This window comes from Balaenoptera physalus (genome assembly GCF_965194825.1).
Source record: "Balaenoptera physalus genome assembly, chromosome: 10".
NCBI lineage: Eukaryota > Metazoa > Chordata > Mammalia > Artiodactyla > Balaenopteridae > Balaenoptera > Balaenoptera physalus.
Window position 1 is genome coordinate 62,350,091 of NC_138889.1, and position 23,529 is coordinate 62,373,619.

The 23,529-nt window shown below is 36.5% G+C and overlaps 1 protein-coding gene across 6 annotated transcripts in view; it reads left to right on the forward strand.

Moving 5' to 3' along the window:
• FCHSD2 (FCH and double SH3 domains 2) overlaps nt 1–23,529 on the forward strand; it is a 319,223-nt gene that overhangs the window by 213,710 nt on the left and 81,984 nt on the right. For all 6 annotated transcript variants that reach the window (XM_082411265.1, XM_082411263.1, XM_082411261.1 and 3 more), the window contains one exon: nt 18,836–18,958. In XM_082411265.1, coding sequence (XP_082267391.1) covers nt 18,836–18,958 — 123 coding nt within the window. The remainder of the gene's footprint in view (nt 1–18,835; nt 18,959–23,529) is intronic.

The following is a 23,529-nucleotide window of genomic DNA, read 5'->3' on the forward strand; positions in this document are numbered from 1 at the left end:
TTGGAAGTCAGTCTGTGATTGGTCAGAAATTGTGCTCAAACACCTCAAAGCAGTAAGGCTTTCACCCTTTGGATGGATCTGTTTGTTAGCTGGGGAGTACATTCAAAGTTCAGGCATTCTTACCTTGCTTTTTTTTCTCCTGTGCCCTTTAAGGTCTCATCTGCATGTGCAAATAGCCTTCCTGTCAGCTAGGGATACATGGAGAGTTTATGGCTCTTTCATTTCTATGATCTTTACGTTAAATTTCTGGCTAATCTGCTGGTCAGATGCTCACCCCCACTGGGACCACAGTCTCAGTCTAGCAGAGCTGTTAGTTTTCCTGATGCACTTCCCACCAAGATCACTGCTTCTATTAATAATACCCGTAGACATGAGTTTTTTTAAATCTCTGCTCCAAATCAAGTTAGTCTCTCTGGCAATGAACCTGCTGGTTTTCACTGCTGGTTTTCAAAATAGTTCTGCCTTATCCTGGTAGAACTATTACCTAACTGAACTGAACAGAGATGGGAACAGCCCCAGGCAAGAATGCCACAATTGCCACTATTCTTACCCAAAGGTCAGCAGTTTTTCAATTTATTGTTTGCTTTTGGTTGATTTCCAGAGCCTGTAATAGCTGTAAACACATACATTAAAAAAGAAGAGAGATCTCAAATCACTAACCTACACTTCCATCTTAGGAACTAGGAAAATGAGAGGAAACTAAACGCAAAGCAAGAAGAAGGAAGGAAATAATAAACATTAGAGCAGAGACTTCCCTGGTGGTGCAGTGGTTAAGACCCTGTGCTCCCAATGCAGGGGGCCTGGGTTCGATCCCTGGTTAGGGAACTAGGTCCCACATGCATGCCACAAATAAGAGTTTGCATGCCACAACTAAGGAGCCCACAAGCCGCAACCGAGGCGCCCGTGAGCTGCAACTAAGGAGCCCGCGAGCTGCAACTAAGACCCAGCACAACCAAATAAATAAATATATTTTTTAAAATAAATAAAATAAACATTAGAGCAGAGATAAATGAAGTAGGAAATAGAAAAACAATAGAAGCAAAAAACAGAAGTTGGTTCTTTGAAAAGATCAACAAAATTGACAGACCTTTAAGTAGACTGACCATATTTGTTTCCTTGGACTGCCATAACAAATTACCACAGATATGGTGGCTTAAAACCACAAAAATTTATTCTCTCACAACTCTGGAAGCCAGAAGTCTAAAATCAAGGCGTCAACAGGGTTAGTTCCTTCTGGAGGTTCTGAGGGAGAATCCATTTCATACCTCTTCAAGTTTCTGGCTGCTGGAAATCCTTAGCAGTCCCTTGGCTTATAGACTGGCATCACTCCACCTCTGTCTTCACCTCAGTTTTTCTCGTGTCTCTTTCTCTGCTGTCTCTTATAAAAGAACAGATGAGGGACTTCCCTGGTGGCGCAGTGGTTAAGAATCCGCCTGCCAATGCAGGGAACACGGGTTTGATCCCTAGTCTGGGAAGATCCCACATGCCGCAGAGCAACTAAGCCCATGCACCACAACTACTGAGCCTGTGCTCTGGAGCCCACGAGCCACAACTACTGAAGCCCGTGCACCTAGAGCCAGTGCTCCTCAACAAGAGAAGCCACGGCAACGAGAAGCCCGCGTGTCGCAACGAAGAGTAGCCCCCACTCTCTGCAACTAGAGAAAGCCTGTGCGTAGCAACGAAGACCCAACGCAACCAAAAATTACTTACTTACTTACTTACTTAATTAATTAATTAATTAAAAAAAGAAAAAGAACAGATGAGAGTCTTAATTATATGTGCAAAACTCCTTTTTCCAAATAAGGTCACTTTCATAGGTTTGAGGGGTTAAGACATGGATATATCTTTCTTTTTTTTTTTGAGAAACTTTTTTTTTTTGGCCTCACGCGGCTTGCGAGTTCTTAGTTCCCCGACCAGGGATTGAACCTGCACCCTTGGCAGTGAAAGCACAGAGTCCTAACCACTGAATGACCAGGGAATTCCCAAGACATGGATATATCTTTTATGGGCCACCATTCAATCCACTACCCTGCCCCCCCCCAAAAAAAAGATTTAAATTACTAAAATCAGGAATGAAAGTGTGATATTACTACCAGTCTTACAGAAATCAGGATTATAAGAGAATACTATAAGCAGTATACCAGCAAGTAACCTGGATAAAATGGACAAATTCCTAAAAACACAAACTCAAAACTGACTGAAGGAGAAATAGAAAAATCTAAACAATTTTATAATAAATAAAGTGACTGAATCATAGTCAAAAAACTTCTATAGAAAAGTGCAGTACCAGATGGCTTCATAGATGAATTCTCCCACATATTTGAAGAATTAACACCAGTCTTTCTCAAATTCTTCCAAAAAATTGAACACTTCCTAACTCATTCTCTGAGGGAAGCATTATTCTGATACCTTCTAATTTTTTCTATGCATATATTGTATATACATGCTTCAAAATCAGTATCATTTTGTTTTCACAAGTACCTTTTTCACATGAAACACATTTTGAAATATTCCTGCCTTTAAATATTACTTGAAAATGTGATTTTAATGACCACATAGTATTTGATTATATTAATATGCCATAGATTTTCATGTCCGTTTTTGTCTGTTTTTATAAATCTGTAGTGAAGACTCTTTTATACTAATCTTTGTATACCTCTTTGATAACTTCCTTGAGACAGCTTTTTAAAAATGTATTCCCTGGTCAAAAACAAAGATTTGTTAATACTTTCCATAGAGACTCATTACCTTCCAGAAAGATTATATCAATTTATACTCTGAAAAGCAGTGTACAAAAATACCTATTTCCTGACACCCTTATCAAAGCTGTGTTGTAAAATTAAATAGATACACTTACAAAAGCAACAGTTTGGATGAGTATAATACTCTTAATTTAATATTATTTTAGTTTTTTGCTTACTGATAAGTTGAACATTTTCATTTTGTGCTATTTCAACAACTCTTCAGAACCGTTAAATATGAAGAAAAGGATGGATCATCAAAAGGATAAGAGAGAGTTAATGCTAAAGATAGTGATGATACATTAATAGAGTTGGAGCCCATATTTTTTACCAAGCGAACTGAAATCTAACATATTTTTATTAAGTACTTACATCCTCTTACATACTGTTGTAGACATGGAAGATAAAGTACTGTTAGCACACATTTTCATTGCAGGCCATTCATTCATTCATAATTTAACAGATATTTACTGGGTGCCTTCTATGTGCCTTTTATTGGAGATATAATATTTAACAAGATCCAGATGGCCTCTGGCCCCTTAAAGGAGAACAAAAATATAAAAATAGTCTTGTTCATTGACTATTTATTACTCTCCACACATTAAACTAACCTCATTACATATATTATTTTCTTTAATATTAAAATGATATTTGGAAACTGCATTTTGGAGACATGCATGTGTCTGCTCAAACCTGTTCACATCAACTAAAATACTAACATCCATTATAAAAGGCCTTTCATTATTGAAAGTGTGGTGCATTTGTGATAAGCAGAGAATGAGCACACACCCCCACAAATACACACAGTCTCATTCCATTTAAATATTGTTTTAAGACTTTCAGTCTTTAGAATCTTGGTAGTGATGAGTTTGAAAGGCTAAGGATGGTGACAAAGCTGATTCCTGCTTAGGGCTAAAATTTATTTGTCCTGCTTCTATGAAATTAGAGCTAAGAATAATCATAAATGCCATTTTAGTTTGGCTTTGTTTGCACCTTTTACATAGAGGCTATTAGCACTGTTGCATAAAACACTTAGGGGCTCTTGCCAGAGGAGACTGAATAAGCAGTCCACAGATGTTGTTGAAGAAACTCCCTGGAACTTTACTTCTTGATTACAGAAAGATTCACTCACCATCTTCATAGATTTCCTATAAACCAGGTAGTTTTCGGTAAGAGATCAAAATCTAACAGAAACTGGAATGTTTTTACCAAACAGGCAACGTTTAAAATCAGAATAAACCTCTGTTAACTCTTTAAAGCTGTTATAATTGTAGGTACCATTAAATTTTGGAATAAGAAACTAGAAACTTAATTTTTGTCTTATAATTTTAAATCTATTACTTAGAAAGGTATTTAAGCAGCAATCTATTACACCTACAGTCTTAGTAACTGGGTGCAAAAATGTTTATAGTTGTTACTTTTTTAGAAGTGGAATTATTGTTTTTACTGCTGAGAAATTGATTTTGTCTTTCTTGACTTCCTTCCTTCTTGAATGTCCTGAGCTAATGCTTTTTCTGTGATTCAAATACTGCTGAGCACAGCAGAGGTTGTTGCTGGAATTGACTTCAGTATGGACATGTGAGTGTTTATAATAAGAAAAGCCAAATTCTTTTTTCATGGACTCTATACTTGAAAGCTTTGATATACTGAATAACTGTATGCCCCCCAAAGTACAGTTGACTATTAAATTATGAAAACATCCTGCTTTACATGTTTAGCTCAGAGGCCACTTCTAGTAAATGTAAAGACCAAAATGTTTATAGCTCTTACCCTTACTTTCTAAAATGTATTTTTTAGAAAATATTCATAATCTTAAATCAGCTTTAGAGTGCAACTTAAAGACCATTTTAAAACCTTCTGAATTGATTTATTAGGAAAAAAATAATCAAAATGATGTTAGTCTTAGGTGAGCTTTGATAAATACTGATTTCAGTAGTTAAGTACTGAACCATTCTCTTAATAAAAAATGTGACTAATGTAATTCTTAAGACTTTCACATGTACTCCGGCATCATTTCCTCCAGAAAATCTTCCTTAAACCTCCACGTTTGTTCAGGTGCTTCTCTACTAGAACCCTGTGTAATTAAAATCATACTATTACATGCTTGTCTCCAATACTTGGCCAAATTCTTCATGGTTATATACTCAAATACACACATACAAACACAGATTCAACCCTTAGCATCATTCTTGGCATAGTTTAGGGTCTCAAGAAATATTTTATTGAATTGAGCTGTTGAATAATTATTTTTTTAACTTTTTTTATATAGGAGTATAGTTGATTAATAATGTTGTGTAGTTTCAGGTGTACAGCAAAGTGATTCAGTTATACATATACATGTATCTATTTTTCAAATTCTTTTCCCATTTAGGTTGTTACATGATATTGAGCAGAGTTCCCTGTGCTATGCAGTAGGTCCTTGTGTCATAGTACAAATTACATAGAAAATTCAGGTGCAAAGAAATTTAGCTATCACATGTTAATATACCATATGTCTAAGATTGTTCCTATCACAGGCTGTCTTTGAGCTATAAAAGATCAGACCCTGTTCAGTATAACTACCAGTTGTAGTTCAGAAACCTTTGAAGGGCATTAGACTATTTCCTTTCCGTTAATGGTTCCAAATATCCAAGAAATGTGTATTAACTCTTCCCTAAAATTTCAATGTAAGGAACTTTCAGATTACCTTTATCTGGGATAATGCTTCCTGAATTAAAACTAAGGCTTTATATTCTTCATGCTAAATATTTTCTGGCATTTCAATACTTTAGTCTCAAAAGTGCACTCAGAAGATATTTAAATAATACAACCAAAAGATGAATATGGCGAAATTCTAGATCTAAATTAGAATGCCAAAAATTCTTCTATTTGCAGCAATCCTATTTACTGTCTGATATGTATGTTTTTCTGGTTTACATACCTAACGATCTGAACTTCAGTCATAGTTTCTCCCAGAAGCCTTTCTGTTTTCCTCCTTAAGGCCTTTTGTCCCTACAGATCTTCTTTTTTTTTTTTTTTTTTTTTTTTAATTTTTGGCTGCATTGGGTCTTCATTGCTGTGCATGGGCTTTCTCTAGTTGCAGCGAGCGGGGGCTACTCTTTGTTGTGCTGCGCAGGCTTCTCATTGCGGTGGCTTCTCTTGTTGCAGAGCACGGGCTCTAGGCGCGTGGGCTTCAGTAGTTGTGGCATGTGGGCTCAGTAGTTGTGGCTCACGGACTCTAGAGTGCAGGCTCAGTAGTTGTGGCGCACAGGCTTAGTTACTCCGCAGCACATGGGATCTTCCCGGACCAGGGATCGAACCCGTGTCTCCTGCATTGGCAGGCGGATTCTTAACCACTGCACTACCAGGGAAGTCCCTTCAGATCTTCTTGCTTCCAGCCGTGTGACTGTGCCCATATCATCACTACCTGTTGGTCATCAGGACCACAGCTGAGGAAGAGCCCCACTTTACTGCAGGGGTGGTATAGTTGGTGAACAAAAATCTGCTATTTAACTAAGCAGGAGGCACGCTCTTCTAAACAGTCCTGTGGTGGAGTAAAAACTGGAACAGTGATGAAACTTTTTACCTTTGAATAATCTAGGACCCTCTTTTTCATGGGCAAAAATTCCTGTAGGCTCTTAGATTATTTTGATTACAGTGTTATTTAAATATGTATAAATAAACCCAGGTTAAAAATATATGCATATAGCTTTTATACAAGTATAAAACCAAAACAGAGTTATCATTTAATTACAAACGAATGTATAAAATCAGTAAAATTCAAATTGACAAAATGAATTAAATATAATAGCTGATAATGATCAGTTGACCCTAATTTGCTACTTGAAACTTAAGTTATGGTATTCTCTTCAGGTTCTTTTGATTTCTCAGTGCTTATACTACCATATGCCTATAATGACTCTTCTCTCTCACCACCCTTTTCGCTTTGTTAGTATAGCACCCACTGATGTCATTTGATCTCCTCTGTGTTTCAACTATGTCATTTACATTTTAAGTTTAAGGTCATTTTAAGTTCAAGATCTATTCTCATTAACCTAAGACCACTAGAGTAAAACTACTTGGCCAACTGATTGTAAACACAAGCATTGGCACAGATATCACACGGCAGTACTCCAGTAAAAGGTGATCATCTGTATAATCCTGGGTTAAATTATATCTTTTTTAATGATTTATTAAAATAAAAACAAAATGTAAATTCCCACAAATAATTTATGGACCGCAAAAATTATGTGATTATATCCTCAGCTTCCACTATAAGGAAAGCTACTCTAATTATTTTTGCCTATAAGTATATATGTGAGGAACAAAATAGATTTGAGATTGGGATGGGGACAAAAGGGATTTCCTAAAGCAGTATACTCAGACCAGTATAGTCTTGGCTTGACTCTCTTGAAGTATGCTGCTTTAAGTTTGCCTGCGCAATTCACTCACCTTTATCACATAATTTTACTTGATTGCTAATTCTGGAGTGTTTGTTGGAAATGAAGATTGTTTAGCAGGAGGGTGAGATGGAAAATAATGAATGGCTGAAAGACTAAAATTCATGTATATTTAAAAGATAGTCAAAGTGATATATATTAATATTAAAGCTTTTATATCAAGTATTTTTGGAGTCTGTGAAGCTCCTTGCAAAGTTCTGGGATTCCCTGGAGCACAGAGATAAAACATGGTCAGTAAATAAGCAAGCAGCAGCAGCAACAAGATATCCTGGGGAGAGAGGGGAATCTGATTTCCAGAATTGCCACATTTTATTTTATTTTATTTTTTTTTTTTTTTAAAGATTTTACTTTTTTTTTTTTTTTTTTTTTACTTTTTTAAAAAACAATTAATTAATTAATTAATTAATTTTGGCTGTGTTGGGTCTTCATTTCTGTGCAAGGGCTTTCTCTAGTTGTGGCAAGCGGGGGCCACTCTTCATCGCGGTGTGCGGGCCTCTCACTATCGCGGCCTCTCTTGTTGCGGAGTACAGACTGCAGACACGCAGGCTCAGTAGCTGTGGCTCACGGGCCTCGTTGCTCCGCGGCATGTGGGATCTTCCCAGACCAGGGCTCGAACCCATGTCCCCTGCATTAGCAGGCAGATTCTCAACCACTGCACCACCAGGGAAGCCCCACATTATATTTTAAATGTCCCATTCTTAACCAAAAACTAGACATACAAAGAAACAAGAAAGTATAACCCATACACAGGAATAAAAGGAGTCAATAGAAACTGATCCCAAGGAAGCCCGTACATTGAACTTACTAAAGAAAGATTCTAAATCACCTGTTTTTAATATGATCAAAGAGCTAGATGAAACCGTGTCCAAAGAACTAAAGGAAAGTATGAGAACAATGTTTCACCAAAGAGAGAATATGGACAAAGAGATAGAAATTTATAAAAAGGAACCAAATAGAAATTCTGGAATTGAAAAGTACAGTAACTGAGATTAAAATACACTGGAAGGATTTGGCAACAAAGCTGAACCGGCAAAAGAAAGAATCTATGAACTTAAAGATCAGACAGTTGAGATTATCCAGTTTGAGAAAGGAGTAGATAATTTAAGTCTGATTTAAAATACAATGCATGATGCAATAGGGACTTCCCTGGTGGTGCAGTGGTTAAGACTATGTTTCCAGTGCCTCCACTGCAGGGGGCATGGGTTTGATCCTTGGTCGGGGAACTAAGATCCCACATGCCGCATAGCCAAAAGATTAAAAATAAATAAATAAATAAATAAAATACCTCTCCCTTTAAAAAAAAGACAATGTATAAAGCAATAATTATAAAACATTGATGGGCTTATAATGTATAAAGATATAACTCTATGACAAGAAGAGGGAGAGAATAGAGCTATGTAGGAGCACAGTTTTTTGTTTGTTTTTTTTTTAAATATTTATTTATTTATTTGGTTGTGCTGGGTCTTAGTTGCGGCAGGTGGGTTCCAGAGCTGTAGCTCAAAGGCTCCTTAGTTGCACCTTCCTGGCTCCTTAGTTGCAGCATGCATGTGGGATCTAGTTCCCTGACCAAGGATCAAACCCTGGGCTCCCTGCATTGGGAGCGCAGAGCCTTAACCAATGCGCCACCAGGGAAGTCTCTGTAGGAGCATAGTTTTTGTATTCTGTTGAATTAAGTTTGCATTAATCCAAACCAGTTTGCTTTAAATTAAGATGTTAATTGTAATCCTCAGGCGACCACTATGAAAAGAACTCAAAAAGAGCTAGTAAAAGAAACAAGGGAATTAAAACAGTACACAGTTTTACAGACCTCGCAAAAAGATACTATTATTATCTCTTTCTAGATGAGGAAACTGAGGCTTAGAGAGGTTATACAGCTTAAGTACACAGTAGAATCAAGACTCAAAACCAGGTCTGTCACCAAAATCCTTTAATATAGGTCCTATAAGGGAAATAGGTGAAATTCTTGGGTAGAACATAGAAATGTTTAGGGTTTATTATTTTAATAACCATCTTTGGTAAGTACCATACTCCCTAGACTCTATCAGATCAGGAATTTAATGCTCAAGAAGGTTCAGTGTTTCCCCAAAGTGACATTTCTAGTAAGTGGTAGAACGGGGATTTGAATGCAGGTGTATGTGGTTCAAGGCTTTCTATTGAAAGCTTTGGGGTTGCAACCTAAATTTTGAGATGGTTTTAGCACACACAACTAGATAATGCATGCTAGTAAGTAACTCAAGAGGACAACACAGACTTTTTTTTTTTTTTTAATAAATGAACTTATTTATTTTTGACTGCGTTGGGTCTTTGTTGCTAAGCGCGGGCTTTTCTCTAGTTGCGGTGAGTGGAGGCCACTCTGTTGCGGGGCGTGGGCTTCTCATGGCAGTGGCTTCTCTTGCTGCGGAGCACAGGCTCTAGGCGCGCGGGCTTCAGTACTTGTGGCTCACGGGTTCCAGAGTGCAGGCTCAGCAGACATGGCGCAGGGGCCTAGGTGCTCCACGACATGTGGGATCTTCCCGGACCAGGGCCCGAACCCGTGTCCCTTGCATTGGCAGGCGGGCTCTCAATCACTGCGCCACCAGGGAAGCCCGACGACACAGACTTTGTAGAAAAGCAGTATTGAATTTTCCTTTCCTGGCTTTGTAATTCACAGACAGAAAGTTTCTTACTTGTTTTCTCTTTCATAGAACTGAAGTAATTTAGTGCTTTTAAATAAAATAACCAAGTCTAAAATTAGGTGATGTGTTTCTAATTTTACTTTATATCAGTTGACAAATTAAACCATCTATTAAGATATTTACAGTGATGCAAATACAGCCCGGTACTTGCTTTGATCTCTTTAAATTTGTAAAAATCTACTTTTTCTTTGCATCCTGCCAAAGTAGAGCTTGGAGTCTTCTCAGAAAGAGAAACAAATGTAGGCAGGCAATTATTGTTTTCTTCCATCAGCAAAGGAGGACTATAGAATTTCATGATTTAATTTTAAGACAGCTTATATTTATCATCATCTTGATATTTATATCCTTGACTTTTACCAAAGACTCTTGTAGAATACCCATTGCTGTCAGAAAAAGAAGGGTTTGCTTTTTCTAGGCTGCATTAAGGAAACTCAAGAGATTTCAGCATAACTCTATGACTATAGAATCTCTGCCCTTCCTGGATCTAAATAAGGAAGCCACTGTTTAAAGTTCTTACTTTAGGGAAAATTGCATCAGATGCTTAGAAAAATGACAAATTTTCTTTCTCCTAACTCCTAATTCATCATAATGTTCCTCTTCAAATAAGTTCTAGGAATTTATACTTTCCTGTAAAGTAAATGTTTAGTGGGACACCCTAGAATTATAAGCTTCTGAATTTGTCTTTAGGATATCCTAATTTTTCTTTACTATTTTGAGTATTCACTACTATGAGTTGAGTTCCAAACTCAGCTGGTTTTAGAGATCAGGTTGATCAAATGAGTAAAGAGGGCAGAAGTAATATATAAGAGAATATGTGGTCTACAAGTAACTGAAAAGAACATGGATGCTTAAAGGCATTCAAATTCAGTTTTTTCAAAAACACTGCTAGATTATTAAAACATATTGCTGATCAAAGTCCCCGTGGTTTCTCAATTTAGGTATTACAGACTTCTTCCCCTAGCAATTTGTACCAAATAATCAAGAACAAAGTTTGGCTGTGTTTAAAATGTACATTTAGATGAGTTACCTCCCAAATTTTTGCATAATGGAAACCACCAAGAAGCTCATACTGCCAGATAAACTCATATTTGTATAAACCTTGAAAGAATGCTTCTCCTGCCATTTCAGAGCATATATGTGAATTCTAATGTGTCATTGATTGTGAAATTTATGGCTCTGCACACAGATCTCTATAGGAACTGAAGTTTGTGCACATCTGCTCATTTGAAATTGAACATACAATTATACTTAGAAAACATTCTTGTGCCTTGCTCATATAAATGCTAGACAGGGCTCAGATGCATCTTCACCATGCATGTCCTTGTCAAACTATTATAGTCGTGAAACTTTTATCATTTATTGTAAGCCTTAAAAAGTTTTTACCTTACTTTAAATTTATAAGAAATACATGAAGCTTTTGGATTGTATTTGTGATTCAGCTTTGAAATAAAAATTGCCTCTCTTGTTGCGGAGCACAGGCTCCAGACTCGTAGGCTCAGTAGGCCGCGATAGTGAGAGGCCTGCGCATTGCGATGAAGAGTGGCCCCCGCTTGCCGCAACTAGAGAAAGGCCTCGCACAGAAACGAAGACCCAACACAGCCAAAAATAAATAATAAATAAATAATAAATAAATTTAAAAAAGAAAAATTGCCTACTTCAAACTTTTAGATCTGTTTAATTGAACAGAACCAGGAATAGTAAGGCAAGCTATTGAATTGTTATTACTTGCAGTTAGTGATCTATATGAATCAAGATTTTTTTTTATAATGCAACCAAGAGGAATAATTTAGATAGTAGGGCTGATATAGGCTACAATTATCATCCATAATGCTTTAGTAAGGAGTCTCTTAACTGCAAATAACAAAGACTCAACTCAAGGTAGCTTGAGCAAAATAGGAATTTGTTGGTTCAGGTAAACAAATCACAAGGACAAGGTGATGCTTGCTCAGGAACTACCCAATCCAAGGATAGTCTCTTGCCCTCTCCTCTGCCCCCCATTCCCAGCTTTACTCTGCCAAGTTTCTCATCACTGCTTTTCCTTGTGAGTTGGTTTATGTCTCCTGGGGGGAAGAATAGCCATTTGGTGGGAAGAATAGGCCATTTTGAACTCATCTTTCAGCTTGCATCCCAGGGATGACCTAATTTAGGTCAAGTGCCGGACTCTGCCCAATAAGTTTGAGCAAAGAGCAGGGGTGTGCTGTTCTGTCTTGCATACCAGCTTGGCCTGCAAGTTTACCCCTGTGGTCAAGAGAGTAGGATCTGAGGGAGAGAGAAGGTGTGCAATGTCATATATGTTTTATGTCTTGGGATTCCACATAAAAAGATGCCACTACTAAAAAGGTTTGAAAACTACTGCATTAGACAGAGTTTTGTGAAATTAGTTTCTTCTCTAGCTTATACAAAATTTTACCAGTGTTACATAACGTCACTAGGCTTACTTTTCCATCATGGGACTCAAGTGTGGGCTCATTCTTTTTTTTTTTAACATGTGAATTCTGATTGGTGTATTATTTGTTGAACAGATATATATTGAGTACTACCAGTACATCAAACCCTGCACTCAGTACAGAAGACACAGTGGTAAACAGCCAGACAAGATCCCTCCCTTCGTGGAACTTACCAAACCAAAAGCAAAGACAGACAAATAGGCATTACCAACGTCTATTTTATGCTAAGATTTTACACTATGATTAGGAGTTGTAAAGCAAAAAGACTTAATCATTCTGGATGTCCAGAATAGCAAATGATTAAGTGAAGATCTTGATAAGCAAGAGTTAGCCAAACCAAGGAGGAGAGGGTAGAGAGAAGTCAAGAAAGAGGAAGAGGCTTTGTGAAAACCCAGAGATAAAAGAGGAATATTGGAGGAATCAAAAGATGTACATTGTAGGGATAATAGGGAAGGAAATGGGGAGCAATAAGTAAAGAAGCAAAGAGGTAAGCCATGTCCAGATCATGTAATCACAAAGTCATAAAGGTTTTTGTTTTGTTTTGTTTGTTCTTTAGTTTAAACGTAATGAGTAGTCAGTGAACATTGTTGAGCAGTCAAGTAAAATATGCAGCTTGGAAACATCCGCCTAGGCTCAGTGTAGAAATGGGTTGGCAAGATGCAGGGCAACAGGAGATTGCTGCAGTAATCCAGATGAAACAGGATGTCTGGAGGGTAGTAGCTGTGAAGGTTAGGAGGAGGGGTTGCATTTGATAAATATTTAAGAAATGGAATCAACAAGATTTAGTAATTAACTAGATGTTGAGAGAAAGGCAGAGGGGAAAGTAAACCTTTACTTCCAAGTGTCCGACCTAGGCAGGTGAGTGGATAATGGCATTACACACTGAGCTAGGAACACAAGAAGAAGAGCAGTTGGAGAAGAGAATGGTTTAGTCTAAGAGGCAGTTGGATATATAGGTGTGAAAGTCAGAGAAGGGAAATAGTGTCTGGTCAAAATTTAAGTCAGTCTGAATAATTACATGATATTTTTTCATCAGAGTAAAGCTGACCCAATTAAGATAAAGTAAATGCTTGATTCTCTCTAATTCACTCTCAAAATATTTCTTCAGTGCCTTCCCTCTCATATAATTGGGGCCTGCTTTTGTACCTTCCATCCCTCTCAGTTCAGTTCATTTCAGTAACTATTTATTGCAGGCTTTCTCTGCTAAGGCTAACGTAGGGATATAGGCAGAAACAAGTGTTGCTGCCCTCAAGGAATTAATGGTGTATTGGGGAAATCAGATACATATATAAATGTTTTCAATATGCAATTTAGAATTGCATATTGGTGGGAGGGACAACTGTACGCAGAGCAATAGGAGATTGCAGCAATAATCCAAATGAGACAGTTACTAAGTACTATGGTAGACAACGGTAAGTACTCTGTGTGATAAGTACTGTGATGAAAGCGTTTGTAAAAAACATCTTCAAGCTCTTTCCTTTGGTTCCCAGTATTTAATTCTGTTTTAGGGAACTACTTCGTTTTAATTATTGGCTTTTTATCAAAGTCCATATATGCACTCTACCTTCTAATCACAAACCAGGTTGAGACAGTGCTAGCCAGAATTGCTTTGAACTTCATCTCTCGGCATCATCACTGGTTCAAACAATTGCAGTTAACTTGAGGCAGGGGGCTGGAGCCAATCATAGGGTAATCGTCCACTTCCTATGCTTTGAATTCCAACCATTTCTTAATTTTTGTACCTCCTGCATTAACTTTATGAACACTAACAATAATACACCTAGGCCAGAAGGCCTCCAGCTATCTTATTCTTATCAACCAGAAAAATTGGTACATGGACAGGTTAATGAATATTGCAACCCTATAAAGGTGATAATTAAAATTTGGGGTATTCTGGGTGTGAATATGATGACATGATGAAAGAAATATTTTAAGATTAATCTCTGTGTGCTAGAAGAGGCTCCCAATCACTTGGCCCACCTCCCACCTAATGTAAATGCATTAAGCCTCATTTGGGTCCCTGAAGCCAAGAGAAGCCTTTACTGTATTTGGTACATGATGACTAATGGTACATTTTTCTCTTAACTGGAATATGGTGGGAATAGCTTGTCTGTGAGCTAACTAATTCAGTGCATTTTTGTTGCTGTATTGAAGCCTAGAGTAAAACATTCATTTATTCTATAAATATTTTTGAGAATCTGCTATTTGCCAGGCACTGTGCCTGAATAAGACTTAATCCATGACTTGCAATAATACCCATGCAATATACAAAAGATTGTGGAAGCACTAAGGAGGAACTGGTTGAGTCAGCTTTGTAAAGCATTTGGAACATAGTGAGCCATTAGTAAATGTTAGTTGCCTGTGTTAGCCATCATTATTACTATTTGAGTGGGTAAGAAGAAGGGAAGGACATTCCAGGCCAAGAGAATAACTTAATTGGAAACATAATAGTAAATGTCATTTTCCAGAATGACTTGGTGTGGTTGGGATGTGAGTACAGTGCAGACAACAGTGATAAGAGATGGTGCTAATGAGAGGTAGTTTGGGACTAGATTATAAAGGCCTTTAGATACCAGCTGAAGAATTTTGACTTTTCAAAATATACAGTGGGAGCTTAAAAAAAATTTTTTTTTGTAGCATCCCTTTTTCTTTCTAATATGATATCCAGATTTTCTTTTTACTTTTTTTATGGAAAATTTCCTGTATACAACAAAGTAAAAATAGTGTTATAATGACCCCCATGTATTCATTACCCAGCTTTAATAATTATCAATATGTGGCAAATCCATTAAAGATTTTTAAGCAAGGCAAAAAAGGAGACTAACATTGGGCCACTTCCATTACACTAGTTGATCTTCACAGTGTCCCGTGGAGTATGTGGTATTCCCACTTTCCCTAATTATAGAAGAGAAAACCATCAAAATGATGAAGTAAAAGTTCTGGGATTCTAACCCATATCCAACTTATTTCAGAACTCAAGTTCCTTCCCATGCTGCCTTTATAGTTCTGAAGTAGAGCATGATTCTCAGTTGAAAATAGATGCTGATCTGCCTACTTGATATATTGGTGCTCTTGACCCTATTCAGAATGGTGGACTTCTCTGCCTCCAGCCACTGTGGGTTCTACAGGGTCACCAGGATCTAAGTCTACATAAATATTCAACCTAATCAGCTAAAATGACTGTTTAGTCCAGTGGTTGTCAAAGTATGGTCCCCAGACCAGCAGCAAGTTGTTAGAAAATACAAATTCTCAGGTCCCACCCCCAACCTACTCAATTAGAAACTCTGCGGGTTGGAGCTCATGATGCCTATATTGCCGTTTGCTATGTTTAAATAAAATGCTCTAAGGTTTCCTGCAAACACAAGGTTATGACCATCTACCAAGAGCATTCTAAGGCAAAACCTCATATCAGAAGTAGCTATATGTTCATTTTTTAACAAGTTAATGAAAAGCATGTCCTAAGGTAGGAATTGTTATTCAGACTTAACGCCAGCAGTCTCTCTGGGGATGTTGCATAACCTCATGGAAAGGAATCTTAAGGAATTTGCACTGCCTATATTTACAGTGCTTGATGGTGCCATCTAGTGGTTTAAGCATTATAGAACGTGCAGATTTATTAACGCTTTGGGGACAGAATTTGTGTATTTTTTAAAAGTCAATTTTATAGTGAATGTTTAATGAAAGTAGGATATGTAATTTCCTTACTATAAAACCTCCATTGAGGATTCTTAGATATGATACCAAAACACAAACAACAAAAGAAAAAATAGCTAAATTAGACCTCAACAAAATTAAAACTTTTGTGCATGAAAGGACACTATTGAGGGGCTTCCCTGGTGGTCCAGTGGCTAAGACTCTGCGCTCCCAATGCAGGGGGCCTGGGGTCGATCCCTGGTCAGGGAACTAGATCCCACATACCACAACTAAAGATCCCGCATGCTGCAACTAAAGATCCCACATGATGCAGTGAAGATCCCGTGTGCCGCAACTAAGACCCAGCGCTGCCAAATAAATAAATAAGTAAATTTTTTTTTTTAAAAAGGACACTATTAATAAAGTGAAAATGTAGCCCACAAAATGGGAGACTATATTTGACAATCATATATCTTATAAGATATATGTATCCAAATATATAAATAGTATTCAAATATATAAAGAACTCTTAGAACTCAACAACAAAAAGAAAAACAACCCAATTTACAAATGAGTGTAGGACTTGAGTAGACATCTCTTCAAAGAAAATATACAAATGGCCAATAAACACATGAAAAATCCCTCAACATCATTAGTCATTAGAGAAATGCAAATCAAAACCACAATGAGATACCACTAGGACAGCTTGAATAATTAAAAAAAGAAAAACAGAAAATAAGTATTGATGAGGTTGTGGAGAAATTGGAACCTTTATACATTGCTGGTGGAGATGTAAAATGGTGCAGCCACCGTGGAAAACAGATTGTTAGTTCCTCAAATAGTTAGACACGGAATTACCAGAGGACCCAGCAATTCCACTACTAGGTATATACCCAAGAGAACTGGAAAATCCATAATCGCCAAAAAGTGGAAACAATCCAAATGTCCACCAACTAATGAATGAATAAACAAAATGTGGCATATCCATACAATGCAATATTGTTTAGCCATAAAATGTACTAATACATTGATGAACCTTGAAAACATGCTAAATGACAGAGGCAGGCACAAAAGACCACATATCATATGATTCCATTTATATGAAATGTCCAGAATAAACAAATTCATAGAATCAGAAAATAGAGGGGCTTCCCTGGTGGCACAGAGGTTAAGAATCCTCCTGCCAATGCAGGGGACATGGGTTTAAGCCCTGGTCTGGGAAGATCCCACATGCCGCGGAGCAGCTAAGCCTGTGAGCCACAAGTACTGAGCCTGCGCTCTGGAGCCCATGAACCACAACTACTGAAGCCCACGTGCCTAGAGCCCATGCTCCGCAACAAGAGAAGCCACCGCAATGAGAAGTCCATGCACCACAACGAAGAGTAGCCCCTGCTTGCCGCAACTACAGAAAGCCTGCGCACAGCAATGAAGACCCAACGCAGCCCAAAAAATTAACTAATTAATTAATTAATTTTAAAAAAAGAAAGTGGATTAGTGGTTGCCAGAGGTGGGGAGAAAGGTAGGAATGGGTGCAACCACTTAATGGGTATGGGATTTCTTTTGGAGGTGATGCAAATGCCCTGGAATTAGATAGTAGTGATGGTTGCACAACATTGTGAGTGTACTAAAAGCCACTGAATTGTACACTTTGAAATAGTTAAAATGGTGACTTTTATGCTATGCGAATTTTACCTCAATTTTTAAGATCTTTGTTAATTTGTAAGACTGCAGAACCTTTATTATTCTTATTATTGATATATTTTCCCATAGCTGTTGCTAGTATGTATGTATGTATTCTATTCTACTTTGTTAGCCTAAAATTATTCAATATATTCTTTTCCATCTACACAGTTTCCACGGTTTTTATTTTGGTGGCTATGCATATTTTAGTCACTGTGTATATCATAACTAATATCTCTCAAATGTTTAGTGGTTTTCTCTTCTTTTTTTTCAATTTCAAAGAGTCCTGCTCTAAATGCTTAAATAAGTAAGAATGTTTAAAACTCTCTGTAGACTTTGCATTGGTGTTTCTTCCCCAAAACAGGATTTCTGAGTCATTTTTTTATTTTTACTATTTCTATTGTGTTTTTTCTCTGACTGCTCTATAGTAAGAATATATTAATTTAGAATCCTACCAATAATGGATGAGGAAAAATGGAGGAGATTAATGTTTATTGAATGTCTGTTCTGTTCCAGGCACTGTGTCTGGATCCTTTACATCCATTATTTCATTTAACTCCCACACCTACTCTTATAAAGTGACTACAGAAGTTGACATAACTAATAAGCAGATGAACAAATATCAGAAACCAAACATTTTGTCTCCCAGGTGTTATCCTATCCCCACAACTTTACCAATATTGGGGTTTACCTTTTTTAGTTCCTATTTATTAGGGAAATTCATGTTTTCCCAAGTGATTGTTTAAGGTTTATATTTATCCTTACATAACGACCTATATCTTTTATTAATTTTTTATTAATAGATTTTAAATTGAACTTACCTTTTATTTTTTTTTTTTTAAAGAAATTCACATTCTTATTTATTTATTTATTTATGACTGTGTTGAGTCTTCGTTTCTGTGCGAGGGCTTTCTCTAGTTGCGGCAAATGGGGACCACTCTTCATCGCGGTGCGCGGGCCTCTCACCCTCGCGGCCTCTCTTGTTGCGGAGCACAGGCTCCAGACGCGCAGGCTCAGTAATTGTGGCTCACGGGCCCAGTTGCTCCGTGGCATGTGGGATCTTCCCAGACCAGGGCTCGAACCCGTGTCCCCTGCATTGGCAGGCAGATTCTCAACCACTGCGCCACCAGGGAAGCCCTGAACTTACCTTTTAAACAATAGGCATTGTGTGTCAAAGCTTTGTCATAATTTTTTTGCTTTTGTTTACTCCTCTTTTACAGGCTCTTGATGGAAATGTATATGACCACCTCAAGGATTATTTAATAGCCTTCAGCCGGACGGAGCTAGAGACATGCCAAGCTGTGCAGAACACATTCCAGTTTTTATTAGAAACCTCCAGCAAGGCAAGTTACCTTTAGTGCAATATGTGATGTTATCCACTTTAGAATCTAAAATGTTTTTTGCATACAAACAAAATGAAGGTACCAATGACATTAGAAGAATGCTTTAAAGGACAAATTTCCTGGAAACGCTATTTCTTCTAACAAAATTGGAGGGTGTATTGTTCTCCTTGATGAAGGTCAAAAAAGTCTATTGCCATGTTGCTCCTGAGAAGAATGGTTTAAAGAGCTTTTATCTTTCACTCAAATGAATTTTGAATACACTCAGTTCGTAAAACAACAAAGTCATGTGTCAGTGCGAAGAATAATAAAGGGGCACAAAAAGGAAAATTAGCATTTTATAATTGATAAAGAAATTAATGTTATAATATCTTGTTTTTAGAAATTAACCTTGCCTTCTATATGCTGTCATTCTTTGATAGTAATCTTTTCATTCAAAAGTGTTGACATCCATCAACTTTGCTGGCATGTCACACTGTTTACATAGAAAATAAATGAAATTGTTTTTCTTTAGGATCTGACAGATTAAAATTTTTTGCAGTAGAGAAACTGCCCTTTGGAAGATAAATTGTTCCTGTGATTAATAAATCTTATTTTCTTTCTGATAAATTAAGTGCATAGTAAATGTTTCCTGACTGAATGAATACATTTATTAAAATATATTCATTTTATAACTGCTATTTTAAAAGATCCAGTTCAATTCTCCTTTTTGGCAGGAGGAGCAGGAACTAGCTAATACCTTAGAAAGTTGTTTGGAAAGGAATCAGGGTCTCCATCTCACAAGACAGTGTCCAAAGACAGGAAAGAAAAGGGACACAGACTTTTCTTCCTGAACGCCTCCGTGTGTATTTATTCGTATTTTCAGTGTACCATAGCTCCAATTCTATTTTTAGAAAAACATTTAAATTGTTAAGTTGATATGGGAGTACAAATATCACTAGTCTGGTGCTTAGAAATCCTGTCATATTTTTGTATTCTTATATTTTCACCCCCCAGGATTCAATAAAAGATATAAAAGGATGGATGTATAGAAAGGATAAATGGATGGATAGATGGATAGTTAAGTGAAAGAAAATGTAGAAAAATAATAATTGAAGAATCTAGGTAGTGGGTATATAGGTGTTTCTGTACAATTCTTTTTATTTTAACATGTGTACATTTGACATCTTCCGTGAGAGAATGTTGCAGGGAAAAGTCTATAAAAACATCTTGGTTTTGTTCCTTTTATGGAGAGGTTGATTTTTGACTAGTAATCAGATTGTTTATATTTATTGGTCCATTCAGATTTTCTGTTTCTTTTTAGTACATTTTGGTAACTTACACTTTCCTAGAGGAATTGTCCATTTCATTTATCAAATTTGATGTCATAAATTTGCATATAAAGTTGTTTGCCTCTGTAGTTGTCTCCCTTTTCATTTCTAGTATTGTTTGTGCTTTCTCTCTTACTTTGATCAGACTTACCAGTCTATTTTATTAATGTTTTCCAAGAGCCAGCTCTTGTTCTACTTCTCAATGTTATTGTTTCCTGTCTCCTTAATTTCTGCCTTTATATTCATTATTTCTTTCTACTTTATTACAGTTTATGTTTTTATTCTTTTTCAGGCTTTTTTTTCTATTAGGTTCTATATTTTCAGTCTTTCTTGTTTTCAAGTAAATCCACTTGAACCTAAAAAATTTCTCTTTCTGCTTTAATTGCAGTCCATGATATGTTTGTAGGGCTTTTTTATTGTTTCTACATTCCACCCCCACCCCCCCCGCCCCTGTCATTAACCTATGAATTATTTAAAAGTGAGTTTTTCCAGTTTCCATTCAATGGGGGGAGTATGTAATAGGGTGGCATTTTTCATTTCTAATTTTATCAGAGAGACTGTCCCCAGACAGAATTCCTTGAAATCTCTTTTTCCAAGAATAAGTTAAGTTTGAATACACTACCTTTAGTTTATAAAACAGGTAAACATATAGTCTTTAAAATGTGCTAATATTTTATACAGCAGTTAACAATTTTCTAGGAGGTTTTAGCACATCCTCTGAGGTTGGTATTATCATGCTCATTTCATAGAGAGGAAAACAGACCCAGGAAGTTTATGTGGCTTGCCTGAGGTCACACACTCACACATAGTGTTTTCCGTGCTCTGCTACTATCTATATTATCTCTTTAGCTTACATTATTTTCATAGAAAATGAATTAAAAATGAATCAACTGATTTGGACACATAAAGAGATAAGCTTTTATTTTCCACTACATTCACTCACATGAGTATCTTACTCCCCAGGGATGAGGAATAAATGAGATGCTCTTATGTTTAGATTGAAAGTGGTAGTAATAAAAATTTTGTAAGAATGATGTAACTAGGAATTGTGCCCTTTTGTTCCTAGTACCAGAAGAGCTCATACCTATAAGTTTTATGCCACGTGTTTTTCTGTTACAAAGAGCTTGTTATGCTGCTCTTGTTATACTGCTAAAAGCAACCTAGTGATCTAATAACCCAAAAAGAAGTTTGAAACTCTTTTGGTTTTTATTCTACACCATTACTAGCTTGTCTTTTTTTGGGGGGGGGGGGCGGAATTCATTTTTTTCCACATATCTAAATTGTAACTGTACATGTTCTCAAAGATATTTTGGAGGTAATCCATAGTGACACATTGTAAATTTTACGGTGCCCTCTATATCTTTTATCCCCTAAAGGGAAACAGCTGGCCCTAGGAACTTTTAATTTTAATTATTTATGAAGCTTGCTTTTCTTCTTAATATTTTATGAAATGCTTTCTACATGTAACTGAAGCAGATGTTGTCAGAGATATTTTCTCTGGCATAGTTAATTCTAAAAGTAGTTCTACTGGCCCTACAGTTTGTTTATGTGTGCTTGCTTTCTGTCTGCATAAGGGAATTCCTACCAATTAATAATGCAGGTCTTCTAACAATTCAAAAATAACAATGTTATTCTATATTTCTTTGGAAATTAAATTGTCTAGTACTGTCATTCTTAATACCTTGAAGACTTACCAAAAAAGTAAACTTAATAAAATGAAGGGGAAAAATCACATGATCATCTCAAAAGACACAGGAAAAGCATTTGACAGAATTCAACACTCTTTTATTATAAAAATGCTCAGCAGATTAGGAATAGAAGGGAACTTCCTGAACATGGTAAAGGGCATTTTTTAAAAACCTACATCACATATCACACTCAATGGTGAAAGACTGAAAGCTTTCCCCACCTAAGATCAGGAACAAGACAAGGATGCTCACTTTTCACCACTAATATTCACCATTGTACTGGAAGTCCTGGTCAGAGCAGTTAGGCAAGAAATAGAAATAGGAGGCACCAAATGGGAAAGAAAGAAGTAAAATTATCTATATTTGCACATGACATGATTATAGAAAATCCTGTAGATTCCACAGAAGTCCTAGAGCTAGTAAATGAATTCAGCAAAAGTTGCAAATACAAAATCAAAACACAAAAGTCAGTTGTGTTTCCATAATACTCCATCAATGAATGAACTGAAAGAAAATTAAGAAAATAATTCTAACTACAATACCATTTGAAGAATAACTACTTAGAAGTAAATTTATCCAAAACGTGAAAAACTTGTACATTGAAAACTACAAAACATTGCTGAAATTAAAGAAGACCTAAATAAATGGAAATAATAAATGTTTATGGATTGGAAGGTTTCATATCACTAATATTTCAATATTCCCCAGGGACTTCCCTGGTGGTCCAGTGGGTAAGATTCCGTGCTCCCAATGCAGGGGGCCCAGGTTCCATTCTTGATTGGGAAGCTGGATCCCTCATGCATGCTGCAACGAAGATGCTGCGTGCTGTAACTAAGACCTGGCTCAGCCTAAAAAAATAAATAATAAATAAATAAATATTTTTAAAAATATATATTTCAATATTCCCTAAAGCAATCTAATCAAGATAGTATGGTAGTAGTATAAGGATAGACATGTAGACCAGTAAGAATTGAGAGTCCAGAAATAAACTGAAACATCTGTGGCTAATTGATTTCGACAAGGTTGTCAAGGCCATTTGATAGAGAAAGAATAGTCTCTCCAATAAGAGGTGCTCAAACAACAGGATAACCACATGCAAAAGAATAAAGTTAAATCCCTCCCTCACTCCATATATAAAAATTAACTCAAAATGGGTCAACAACCTAAAACTATAAAATTATAGAAGAGAACAGAGGTAAATCTTTATTGAATTTGCCAATGTATTCTTAGGTTTAACATGAAAGCACAAGCAATAAAAGAAAAGATAGATAACTGAACTTCATCAGATTAAAAGTTTTTGTGCATCAAAGGACATTATCAAGAATGTGAAAAAGACAGCCCATAGAATGGGAGAAAATATGTATAAATCATGTGTCTGATAGGAATTTAATATTCAGAACATATAAAGAACTTTTACAACTCAACACATAAAAGACAAATGACCCAATTTAAAAATGGACAAAGGACTTGAATAGACATTTTTCCAATGAAAATGTACACATGAAAAGATCCTCAGCACTGTTAGTCATTAGAGAAATGCAAATCAAAACCACAATGAAATACCACTTCCCACCTA